This window comes from Antechinus flavipes, chromosome 3, assembly GCF_016432865.1.
Source record: "Antechinus flavipes isolate AdamAnt ecotype Samford, QLD, Australia chromosome 3, AdamAnt_v2, whole genome shotgun sequence".
Classification (NCBI taxonomy): domain Eukaryota; kingdom Metazoa; phylum Chordata; class Mammalia; order Dasyuromorphia; family Dasyuridae; genus Antechinus; species Antechinus flavipes.
In genome coordinates this window covers 470,708,823-470,722,212 of record NC_067400.1, presented here as the reverse complement: position 1 = coordinate 470,722,212, position 13,390 = coordinate 470,708,823, and the positions used below count along the sequence as shown (strand labels likewise).

The window sequence follows — 13,390 nt, the reverse complement described above, 5'->3', positions numbered from 1 at the left end:
CAAAAGAACTTTAAACTCCCAAGGAGGAGATTCTCAGGAATTTATGACTCAATCAACTCGCCCAAAAGGAGCATAAATGGGATTAGTTTTAATATTGTTAAGTTGCAAAAATACAGGCATATGTGCATGCCAAAGCTAAAATGTACCCCAGCAAAGGGGGGGAACATATGGGTGCCCATATGGTGAAAAGCGCATTGCTAGACCTTCATACACTTCTCATTTACAACAAGAACCAAAGTTAGCGAACGTAAATTTGCTTTGCAAAAATGTGAGACGAACAGCTTGTTTGCCCATAACTGTTCTACTGAGCAAGATATGTATAACCTTGATTTCTCATCTGAGACACCTCTTTCTCACACTCTGGGGATTAATTAGTCTCTAAACAGGTCTTCAGATTAGGAACGAAGCTCCTTGCTGCCTCAGAGGGAAGACAAAGCAGAAGAAGTAGGACTGGATGATGAGGCAGGTCAATTATGAGACGATTCCTATTAGTGTCTCTGGCTCATACCTGGGACTGCTCATAAGAGAAATGAGGTTGGTAGGTCTCAGCAGGTTTCTTACTAATTGAAGCAGCTGATCTGCACTGCCTCCCAGCAGATAGGGGTGTCAATGTTGTTTCACACTATAGCCAGTGTTGATTCTGGAATTATAAACGGGGAGGGGATGAGTGCAGAACCCGCCTCCTTTCAGGAAAGGAGGTATGGATTCAGGGAAGAAAAGGAAAAGAAAGTGAACAGCTGAGGCTTATAGTTGTATAGGCTAGTTTCATGAGAACAGACATGGTCAAGTTCATTGATTAACCATCTCGGAATCAGCACAAAGCTTCATTTTTTTTTTTTTTTTTTGTGAGCTACACACACAAATGCACACATGCATATACTGATGTTTACATTATATACATCATTCTTATTTTTGTGGTTGTTATTCAGTCGTTTCAGTTGTGTTCAACTCTTTGTGACCCCATTTGGGGTTTTCTTGGCAAAGATAATGGAATGGTTGCTTTTCCTTCTTCAGCATTCTTATTTTATCAGAGGTAAAAAAGAAGAAATGGGAACAAATCTGACAGTGGGAGTAAGAGTCAGAAATAAAATGGGAGAAAACATTGCCTCCCTAAATCTTTGCAGATTCCATGGATTTAATAAGGTTTACCTCATGTAAAATTTAGAGTTCCTTGAAGGTTGTGGCATCCAAATTATGGCAAATTCACATAGAATCAAAGAATATCAGAGTTGGAAGGGATATTATGGGATATCTTTCCAGTCTAATTTTATCATTTTACAAAGGGAAAACAAACCTAGAGACATGAAACACCTTGTCCATAGGAGTCTTGACTGGAAATCCATTGCTCTTTACATTATACACCAGTACATGTGGTACATACACAGAATTAAGTAGGGAGAAGAAATTCTCCCTTGACTTAAAGTACCAAATATACCTTCTTGGATATGGAGCCACTAAGACCTGTGCCATGGAAAGCTGCCAAGCAGGACAATTTAACCTAGAAAAGGCACAGATTTCAAGAGATGACAAAGTGAGCATAAGAGGTTAGAAAAATGGCTGTTCTGAGTCAGAAGAATGGATATTCTGACCTAGTCTTCTAACTCTAATCGAAGAGTCAGATTTTGCTTCTCTAGAGATCATTCATCCTGTATTCAGTCCATCAATAAGTATTTATCAAATAACTCTCTGTCAGGTACTGCAGATTTATTTAGGTAGAAAATTGTCAAGTATCAAGAAGTAAACAAAAATAAGATTCTGTGCATCCAAAATAAATGTCAAAGTCCAGGTGGTACATTTAACTGGTCTGATCACAAGAACTCTTTCCAAAAACTCACTCAGTTTATTCTTGAACTTTATTCTGGATCTGTGATTTAATTAGAAAGAAGAAATTCCCTCTACCAAAACAGACCTGAAATTTTTCTGTAACTTAGAATCTTAGAGAGCTGCCTAGGACACTGATAGATGAAGACCTGCCCAGAGTCAGAGAGACAGGATATATCCCAAGAAGGACTTGAATTCATGTCTTCCTAAGAACTACATTGGCAGGCTCTCTATCTACAACAACACAAACCCTCCACTCTTCTTACTCTTACATTGAAAATTTGGATGAAGCCAGGGGGTTTTCATCAGGGTGGCAGGTCCCTCCATCACTACAAATCACACCTTTTCCTCCCCCAGTATCTTTTCATCCTCATGACTCAAGTAAATTTCTCCTACACATATTATTTTAGACAAAATTTTAGCAAGTATGGATGTGATTTCTTAGCCTTCAGAAAATTGGGAAGAAATGATGAGGGTTATCATAGGCAGAAACATTAACAACAGTAACAGCATGGAAACAAAATGAGGGGCAGGAGGGCAAAAAGCCTATGACAATCCAAAATGCACATCAGCTCACAGAACCATTTAGTTCAGAAATAAACAGTTCTACCCACCTCACAAGCTCCTGTGTGAGAACAGAATTTGCAATTTCCCAAGAGAAAGTAGGCTCTCTGGCGTAAGAGTTACTTCACATTTGTGTTTATGTGTCCATTGCCTCTTACACGAAAATTCTCCTCCAAAGCCTTAATTTAATATGGAATTAACCCTGAGGTCTCATAGACAATTCCATTAAAGGGATACCTGTAATACTAAGAATAATACTTTGCACATAGAAGGAGGGAAAAAGATTTATTAAGCACCTATTATGTGCTGAGTACTTTACAACTATTACCTCATTTGATCATCACAAAGCCTTGGAAGGAAGGGACAAATATCAACATTTTATAGTGGAGAAAACTGGGGCTAAGAGGTTAAGTGACTTTCCCAGGATCATACAAATAATAATAAATGGTTGATACAGTATTTGAATTTGGGTCTTTTTGACTCTGGGACTAGCATTCTCTCTACTAATTGCCTCTCCATAGTAAGCATTTAATCAAACTGCTGAATTTAATTTAATCTGGAAAGCTTACTCTAATAGAATAACTAATCCTCTGATGATGTTGGGTCAGTAAAATACATTACTGTAATTTTTTAAGTATATTAAAAAAAAAACAGCTAAAATATCGAAGACTCCTTATGACCAAGGAGCATAAAAATAAACTGGGGGTGGAGGTAGAGAATGATAGTTAGTATGTAATTTTCCCCCTCATTCTAAGTTCTACCAATTGATAATTCTCAATCTTTAATGATTTCTCAAACATCTGGATTTTCAAAGTATATCACTGTCAATCCATCCAGATGTGCAGGAACTTGCTGAACCAAGATATAACAGAGGAAGATGGAAAGACAACCAATCCTCTACAACAGCCTCTACTCTGTTCTTCATCCACCCCCATTTTCACACCTTTCTTCACACTACCCCATATGCCTGGAACAGACTCCCAATTAATTCTGGCCCGGCTCCTTCTCTCCTGTCCTTCAGAAGTGTTGGGGGGGGGGGTAAGAGGGAAGTGTTGGAACCCACCTGTTCTACAAAGGGGCTCCAAACACAGTGGATCCCTGCCAATTTTTCTATCTTCTCTGTTATGGCATCTGCCCACACACTTCAGGGGAACATTCGTGGAAACAGAGTGATTTTTGTGATTATTCCATTCTGGAGGTTGTTGTTTTTGTTCAGTCATTTCAGTTTTGTCCAATTCTCTGTGACCCCATTTGGGATTTTCTTGGCAAAGACACTGGAATGGTTTGTCCTTTCTTTCTCCAGCTCATTTTACAGATGAGAAAACTGAGTTAAATGGGATTAAGTAACTTGCCTGGAGTCACATAACTAGTAAGTATCTGAGGCCAAATGTGAACTCAGGTTCTAGTGACTCCAGTGCTATATCTATGGTACCACCTAGCTGTACTCTCTATTAATATAAAGAATATTAAAGAGCCACTGTTTTTTTTTTTTTTTTTTGCATGTGAATTCATGATTTTGTGAGGCTTATCCGCTGCCTTAGAAAAGGGAATATAATTGTTTACATCTAAAGAACAAGGACATGGTAGAATGTTCATCTGGTTAGCATGTCAGCTGGAAAACTCTCAAATATTATTTACATAGCACTTTTCTTTAAGAAACTTAAAACACTTAATAATTATAACCCTGTAAACAAATCCTCTAGCATTTCACTGATGGGAGGGAGGCTTCTCACTGAATCTCCAGTCTGTGAGTTCCAAAGTAGATGAAAATATTTGCAAATGGTTTTGAGATCAAGTGGTCCTCAGCTGTTGCACTAAATTTATGGTAGGTTTCTTTAAAAGCTTTCAGCCACCTCTTCTAAGAGATGCATGTAACACCTAAGGATTCAGTGTCGAGATGAGAAAATCGACCCCCAAAATAATGATATTCCTTTCAGAGCAGTTCCTAACCCTGAGAAGTGCCCCAACTGTCAAAGTAGCACTTGTCATGACAAGGGACAAGTAAGTTGAGAATCTATTATTTTTTTCATCTACAACCTGGGAAGCCTTGAGGATGCTAAACAAGGGATATACACATAAAAAACAATCCTGGAACCCAAGAGCAAGGAAGAAAGGGTTACAGCTGCCTTGTAACTTTTTATAAAGTTTACAGTAACTCTGAAAAAGCCCCCAACAATGGGAATACTGTTACAGTATTCACAGACTTCCTGGAAATAGATCTTTAGGTTTTTGTCAGCAGAATTCAGTGAAGCTATAGACACACTTGTCCACAGTGCTTACCCCTCCATTGTCAATCCTATTGGTATTTCAAAGAAAGTGTCATTTCAGTGTTGCAAGTCTTCTATGCTTAACTCACCAGAAAGTTATTCTGTAAACACTGTTTGATGTGGAGAAGTCTCACTAGCCCCTCTTCAAAAACCTTTCAAGCCCATTTTCCCCCCAGTAGAAGGAAAGAGCATTTCTCCCATTGCTGTAAAAAGACACAGGCAGCCACCCCACAGATGAAAATGGGAAGCTGCAAACGCTCCAGGTTCTAGTGCCTTTCAAACTTGGCAAACACATTTTCTGCCTGAGTTGAATTTTTTAAATGTCATTGGGAGGGGGAAAAGACAATGAAAGATAGAGACAGGAAGGAGAGTAAAGCAAAGAGGGCCAAGGCTGTGAGAAAACAAAAGCTAGAAGCTCAGATGTGATGCTCAGCCGTGGAGATTTGAGGGGAGCTAGAGTAGATTGAATTTAGGCTCTTCCTAGCTTCCCTCACTGCCCTTCAGCTTCTGCACTGCAGCAGGAAGGACAATTGGGGGGCTAAAAGTCCCCTATTTTAAGTATAGAAGTCTTAACTATTGTAGCATTGTAAAAATAGCTTCTGTACACTTAACCAAAGTCAAGCTGTCTTTCAAAAGATCTCCAGGCTTAGAGGAATATGTATTTAGGATCAACAGAGTACATTCTGGGATTTCAAGCATTTATAAAGACATCTGACTTCACTAGATACATAGAAAATTGGCATGCTGTGTCTACATATATTTGTATATATTATGAGACCAAAACTCTCCTGTCTTTAGAGCAAATTCCCCCAGAGGCCTGTGACTCCATATGTTTGTGTGCACATACTATTTCTTGGGTTTGTACAAGGGTCGCGCTTTATATTGTCCCTTAGGCATACTTGAATATTCTTGATAATTTTCCCTTTATTATTAAACCACTGTGGATTTCAGTATTCTCAGCCCTTACTCACAGAAGGTCAAGGCACTTCATTTGGCATTATCTCACTCATCTCATACCATTTGCTCCAGAATGAGGTAGAAGCAAGCATTACTATGTGCATTTCATTCAGGAGGAAACAGGGATGGGAAGCTTAAGTGTTTTTCCCACTCACAAAGCCTGCCTAGGGTAGGAAGTGGGACTCAGGGAAGGGAGGTCTGGAACAAGGGAAGCACTTTTCCTTATACAGAGCCCTCTGTGTATGTTGGTGTATCTATGTCTGTCTGTCTGTCTCTCTCAGTTCACAGTTTACTTATTAGTTTCATTTATATTATTTGCATTCTCTAGTGCCTAAAGGGAGACTGGATTCTATTCTAATTGCTGGAATTAATCACACAGTCTAATTACAGTATAAAACTATCAAATGGCCTTGGGTCCTTTTTTTTTTTTTACTTAATTCCCTGCTGATCTTGATAAGAAGTTAGATTTCCAAGGGGCAATGGGGATATGTCCTCACGCCAGGCTGGCTCCCCCTGTTACTTGGAAACAGTCCTGACAAATCTTCCCCTGCCAGCTCCTGGGTACACATTCCAGGTAGGAACAGATGTACTTGCCCATCACAGCCGCCCTAGCCCTCTAGAGATAAAACACTTGTCATTTCAAGCTTGTAGCAAAGATGACTCCAGGTAAATGGTCAGATTATTGAAGATCACAGATCTTTCTCCTCCTGGGTAAACAAAAACTCCAAAGCATATGGCCAAGCAGTTGCATGTGACCCCTAGTAGTCATTCTTATCATTCAGCAGCCTTCATCTCAACTCCCAAATCACCAGTTCTCACAACCACCTGGAGAATATGCATTTTTCTCAAGGGAACAATTACTAGAGTACATGTACACCTTTCTAATTTGGGAGGATCAGGGGATTTGGGCAATCCCAACTTTACAAACCAAACAAGTAAAAGAATTTCAGAAAGTTGTCTGTCTGAATCTCCTTATAATTCCACATGCCAATTATTGTGTGATAAGGATTTGATTCTATATAAAAACAAGCAATAATAACAAGATGTGTTTTCTTGGTCTAATCCTGAAGTTTCATTTTATATAGAAATATGAACAAATATGCACACATATGGGGAGACCCAAAGCGCCCCTTAATGTCTTCCTCTCCCATCCCAGGGTTGAATAGCTTACCCTTCACTGACAAGTGTCTCCATGTCACGGTGGGCTCCGGTCTGCCAATAGCAAGACACAGGAGGGTCACACTACTTCCCTCATTCACAGTGATGTCTGAGGAGATGTTCATAATCTGGGGAGGAACTGAAAAAAGAGAGACAGGGTGAGCAAATGTTCCTGAGAACAGGAATGTGTCCAAGAAAAGTTTCATAGAACATATTAAAAATTATACACTATAAGTTGGGTCTGGAATTGATAAGGAGGGGTTGAATTGTCTTGGATGATATCTATGAAATTGCAGAGTGTTTTCAATGATCCCAAAATGGTGCCTCTGCAAAAGCTTATCTCTTTAAAGCCAGTATTCTCCCAGTGATTTAACAGAGATATGAATCCTAGAACACCATGATCTCATAAGAATTAAAATTGCAAATAACTAAAGTAAAATATGCATGTTGAAAAACAGCAGTATATAGCATGTGGCCGATGGCCACTTGAAGGCATAAAGAATATTACTGATGCCTGTCATCAGTGGAGAAGAGGCAGGCTAATTAAATAGTGAGGATGATGAACAGCTGAAATAACATATTGGTTTGCCAGTAACACTAAAAGAACAAGAGGAAAACCTCCAATATGTTGGGCAGACCTTTATGGAGATTTTATGGTAAAATACAGACAAGAAGCACATATGATGAGAAGGTATAGATGGATTTCAATCACTGTTCCTAGAGGAAGGACTTAAATAGACAAAACCACATTTTTTAAAGTACCAAGGGAAACATTTTTTTAATTGTTACTATTAATTCTCCAGTGTAATACAATATGCCAAGAATAGGAAGAAATTCACTGAACATTTTCCTACACCAAGTTCCACTTCATGCAAGTTTTTCCATTGTGATTTCTAGGCAAATACAAAGGAAATTTCATACGTGATCCCTGAACTTGAAAAGTTTACAATTTTAAAGGGACCCAAAACAAATTACATGGAAAACAGTTCCCAAAATATATAGATATAGATAGATTGTCTCTGTTTGAATGTCTCTCCGTGTGTCTCTCCATCCATAATTATATCCCTCTCCCTATCTGTCCTCCTTCTCTCTCTCTCTCCCTCTCCTTCTCCCCATCTCCTTCCCTCCTTCCTTCCTCTCTCTGCCTACCCTCCCTTCTTTCCCTCTTTCTGTCTTGCCTCATTAATGAAGTTTCCCCAAAATTTCTTCTATTTTTGGAAAGCACTGAACCAAGCTGGAAGCCACCACAGCTTTCCTCAGCTGTAACATTCCAGATTTTTGTCACCAGCCTACCTCTATCCACTTTAACCCCTGCCTTTCATTTTGCTCTGTGCTAAAAATTTGGCAAAAGTTTGGTGGAAGAGAGAGCCATCATGGTATAGTGGATAGGATTGTTGAACTTGGTGTCAATAAAACCTGAGATTAAATTCCAGAAACTGACTCAGTTATGTATCACCTTAGTTAAATCATTTAAACTATGTGGGATTCTGTTCATTATCTATAAAAAGATGAGTTTGGACAAATTAACCTTTGAGATCATGTAGATCTAGATTTTTGACTGAGTTTTAAGGAGAAATTATAGAGAAGAGGAGAGGAGAGCCTTACACACACACACACACACACACACACACACACACACACACACCCCTAGCACCACTCCTCCAATTCCCCTATGTCACTGCTCCCCATTTCTGTCTACTTTGGAAAGTATTTCCACATTTCTGTGTTTTCCATATGTTCCTCACAGTTCTTATTTTCTATCTCAGCTTCCTATCCTCATTTCCACTAATTTATACAAAGGTACTCACCACATAACTCTCCACACATACTCCTCACTTTTTATCACACAGATGCTGACAATCTCTTACATGGTCACAATCAGTGTGGAAGAACTAAGGTAGTCCCAATTCCATTGTTTTGTAGGTGGTAGAGATGAAATAGAGATATGTGGGGGGGAAGCAGTGTTTCTGTGTTTCTGTGTGTTACATCCCTGATGTAACAGAGAGAAGTACCTTTCTAACATGCTAATTTGGAACTCTGAACCCATTTGTACAAATAGAAATCATAGTATAAACAATGGCTAGATACTACAGAATTTATCAAGAACCTCATTGTAAATTTTAAAGACTAATCTTAGAACAGTGGTCCTCAAAGTGTAGTCCAAAGAATTGTTGGGTTCTCTGAAACCCTTTCAGAGGATCTACAAATTCAAAATTATTATTTATTTCTAATATAGTAAATAGTTATAAATATAACTCAAGTGAACAAAAATTCTTTGAACAGATCCTCGATAGTTTTTTAACAACATGAAGATACTGAGAACAAAAGTTTGAGAACCACTGATCTTAGAACATATTTATTAACAAATATTTATTAACAGCTTTTGTGCAGAGCACTATCCTAGGAAATGGGGAAGATTCATACATGGACCATCTTCCCTTATGGACCTCACCATATAATAGGATGTATGTAGAGATAATTATAATATAAAATCATACATAAGAGAGGTGAATGCTATATGATGTATTGGAAGGAACCATGGATTTGATATTAGGATGTGCCTTTGAATCTAAATCATGCTGATAATTATTTATATGATCTTGTGCAAATTGCTTAATATTTCTAGTTCTCAGTTTTTTATGTATAAAATGAGGGGGGTTGGACTTGACCCCTGAATCTATGATCCTTTGAAAAGGAAAAAGCTAGTTAGTTCATTAGGTTCATTATCAATTGGAGAACTAGAGTGAGGTGAGGATCCTGGAGGCTCCCTGAAAAAGGTAATATTTGTACTGGGATTTAAAGGATACACTAGAATTTATTCTCTCTCTCTCTCTCTCTCTCTCTCTCTCTCTCTCTCTCTCTCTCTCTCTCTCTCCTCTCTTCTCCTCTCCTCTCTTCTCTTCTCTTCTCCTTTCCTCTCCTCTCCTCTCCTCTCTTCTCCTTTCCTCTCCTCTCCTCTCTTTTCCTCTCCTTCCTCTTCTCCTCTGCTCTCCTCCCCATCCCCTCTTCTCTCTCTCTCTCTCTCTCTCTCTCTCTCTCTCTCTCTCTCCCTCCCTCTCTCTCTTCTCTCTCTCTCTCTCTTCTCTCTCCTCTCTCTCTGCTCTCTCTCTCTCCTCCTCTCTCTCTCTTCTCTCTCTCTCTCTCTCTCTCTCTCTCCTCTCTCTCTTCTCTCTCTCTCTCTTCTCCCTCTCTCTTCTCTCTCTCTGTCTCTCTCTCTCTCTGTCTCTCTCTCTCTCTCTCTCTCTCTCTCTCTCTCTCTCTCTCTCTCCTCCTTTCCTCTCCTCTCCTCTCTTCTCCTTTCCTCTCCTCTCCTCTCTTCTCCTCTCCTCTCCTCTCCTCTCCTCTCCTCTCCTCTCTTCTCCTCTCCTCTCCTCTCCTCTCTTTTCCTCTCCTTCCTCTTCTCCTCTGCTCTCCTCCCCATCCCCTCTCTCCTCTCTCTCCTCTCTCTCCTCTCTCTCTCTCTCCTCTCTCTCTCCTCTCCTCTCCCTCTCCTCTCCTCTCCTCTCCTCTCCTCTCCTCTCCTCTCCTCTCCTCTCCTCTCCTCTCCTCTCCTCTCCTCTCCTCTCCTCTCCTCTCCTCTCCTCTCCTCTCCTCTCCTCTCCTCTCCTCTCTTCTCCTCTCCTCTCCTCTCCTCTCCTCTCCTCTCCTCTCTTCTTCTCTCCTCTCTTTTCCTCTCCTTCCTCTTCTTCTCTGCTCTCCTCCCCATCCCCTCTTCTCTCTCTCTCTCTCTCTCTCTCTCTCTCTCTCTCTCTCTCTCTCCTCTCTCTCCTCTCTCTCTCTCTCTCTCCTCTCTCTCCTCTCTCTCTCTCTCTTCTCTCTCTCTTCTCTCTCTCTCTCTCCTCTCTCTCTTCTCTCTCTCTCTCTTCTCTCTCTCTCTCTCTCTCTCTCTCTCTCTCTCGTCTCTCTCTCACCTCCCCTCCCCCTTCCCTTCCCCTCTCCTCTCCTCTCCTCTCCTCTCCTCTCCTCTCCTCTCCTCTCCTCTCCTCTCCTCTCCTCTCCTCTCCTCTCCTCTGCTCTCCTCTCCTCTCCTCTCCTCTTCTCTCTCTCTCTCTCTCTCTCTCTCTCTCTCTCTCTCTCTGTATGTGAGTATGTAGAAAAATTCCAGGAATAGGGAATAGCATGAGCAAAGGCTTAGAGGTGACAGAATATGTGTGGGATGATTTTTAGTGAGGAAGACCCATAATTTGGTTGATATTGAAGGAGAGCCATGTGAAGAAAAAAAAAAAGGATTTGGTCCCATGACAACCCTGGATTTTCCAATAAAAGAAAAGGTGCAACTGGTACTTCATTCCAAAAGAGAATGCTGTCTTGGCGTGGGAGTCATGTAAGCAGAATCATCCTGCAGGTGCCTAACATTTCCCTCTTTGGTCTTTCTGCCCTTCCAAAAACTCTTTCTCTCAACTTCTCTAGTATATGGAACAGATGCAGCTGATCCTTTCTTATTGCTCCCATTTTGCCTGTCTGATTTACAGGTCTAGTGAACTTAAAACTTGAGGCGACACTGTTAGAAACTCAAGTGTAGAATTTATTTGGTTTTCTCTCTTGGATAAGTACTATACCCATCTCAACTCTCTCTTCTGCCCCCTCCCCAGGAACAGTGTTATCCTTTCCTATTTTTGCCCTCAAATACCTGGCAGGTGTCTGCCCAATCATCCTCAGAATCATAATACTGGAAATATTCCCAGATTCTGGAGGATCTTGAAAACCAGATATAAAATCACATGACCCTTCCCCTCCAAAAAAAACAATAGGAAATCATTGAAAGATTTTTGACTAGCGGAGTTAAATAGCTTAAGGTATGCACAAAGAAAAGTGTATCAACAAAATGAAAGATGGTTTCAAGGAAGGAGGGAATTGATGAGGGAAAAGTTCTTGAAGAAAGCACTTGTGAAAGTCCAGTGGGTGGGTGAGTGGGTGTTGGGGGGAGAGGGGTATTATTGAGTGACTGTCCTAACATAGTCACAGGGGGAATAGAGGAGGAAATATATTTGAGAGATATTGTAGAGATGGAATCAATAGGACTTGGCATATGATTTGAAATGACAGGCAAAAGAGAGAGAAGAGTAAAAGATAGCACTGAAGCTTTTAATAAGGGAAAGTGGATAAATGGCAGGGACACTAACAAAAGAGTGAAGTCATAGGAAGGAGGAGGTTTTGGGGGAAAAGCAATGGACTCAGATTTCCAGAGTAGCCATTTACAAATCTTCTTTTAGAATGCAATATATTTATTCCTGTATTAGTAATTAAAAATTAATATAATGGAAATCATATCCCTAAATGAGGACATGTTCAGAATTATTGAACCAGGTAGGAAAGCCTCATGAGGATGAGTTTTGAAGGGGGAGACATGACTAAACTTTCTCCTTTTGGAGTCATTTTGATAACATGCCAACATGCTGCAAGGGGCTGGCTAATAATACCAGAGTGAGAGGGTCTTGTCAATCATTTGTTTGGCAGTAAATAGTAACTATTTGTTAAATGCCTACTATGTATCAGGATTGTGCTAAGGACTAGGGTACAAAGAAAGGCAAAAGAAAGTTCCTGTTCTCAATGAACAGTCTAAAGGAAGAGATAACAAAAAGCAACTATGTATAAACAAAAAATATATATGCAGGGTAATTTGGAAATAAGAAAGAAAAAGCATTAGAATTAAGGGGAATAGAAAAGTCTTCTTGTAGAAGGTGGGATTTAACTATGAGTTAAAGGAATCTAGAGACTTTAGGAGACAGAGATGAGATAACATGGAATAATATTACAGGAATAGGAAACAGCCAGTGAAAATGCCCTAATGTGAGAAATGTAGTTTCTCATTGTAGGAAAAGGAAGTAGAAGAAAAGGGAGTACATATGAGAGATGAGATGGATTGAAAATAAAATTGAAAGGCAAGGGGAATAAATCAGTCAAGGGATGAGGCAGAAGACTATAAGAAAGAAAGAGAAAGAGAAAGGAGTAGAAAAAGGTTATAAGCCTACGTTGCCAGGAGGATGGTGGTACCCTTAACTATAATATGGAAGTTGGGAAGACTCAAAGGTTTAGGGGCATAATGATGAGTTCATTTTTGGATTTATTGAGTTTAAGATATCTATGGAACATCTGGTTTGAATTGTTTAACAGGCATTTGGAGATGAGAGACTGGAGGTCAACACAGAGGTTAAGGCTGGATAAATGGATGAGAGAATCATCAGCACAGAAATGATAATTGAATTCTTGAAAGCTAAAGAGATTACCAAGTAAAATAATGTAGAGGAAAAAAAAATCAGACGACCTAGAATAGAGCCTGTAAGATATCTATGGAAAAGGCAGAGAGAGAAGGAAGGAAGATGCATTTGTATAGTGCCTACTATGTTCCAGGCATTGTGCTAAGTGGTTTTACAAATATCATCTCATTTGAATTTAAAGTAGGTGCAATTCTTACCCCCATTTTACAACTGAAGAAACTGAGACAACTAGAAGCTAAGGGGGGCAGGATTTGAATTCCTGGTCTTTGGATCCAGCACACTGTGCACTGTGTCACCAGTTGTTCCACTCACGGTTAGTAAGCATGAGTTGGATGGAGATCTGACAAAAGGTATCGAGAAGGAGCAGTCAGATAGGCAAAAGAACAATCAGAAGAGAGTGGAGTC

General features: G+C 39.9%; 1 protein-coding gene across 3 annotated transcripts in view; it reads right to left on the bottom strand.

The window, feature by feature from the left end:
- OPCML (opioid binding protein/cell adhesion molecule like) overlaps positions 1 to 13,390 on the bottom strand; it is a 1,494,059-nt gene that overhangs the window by 115,604 nt on the left and 1,365,065 nt on the right. For all 3 annotated transcript variants that reach the window (XM_051986652.1, XM_051986651.1, XM_051986650.1), the window contains one exon: positions 6,781 to 6,906. In XM_051986652.1, coding sequence (XP_051842612.1) covers positions 6,781 to 6,906 — 126 coding nt within the window. The remainder of the gene's footprint in view (positions 1 to 6,780; positions 6,907 to 13,390) is intronic.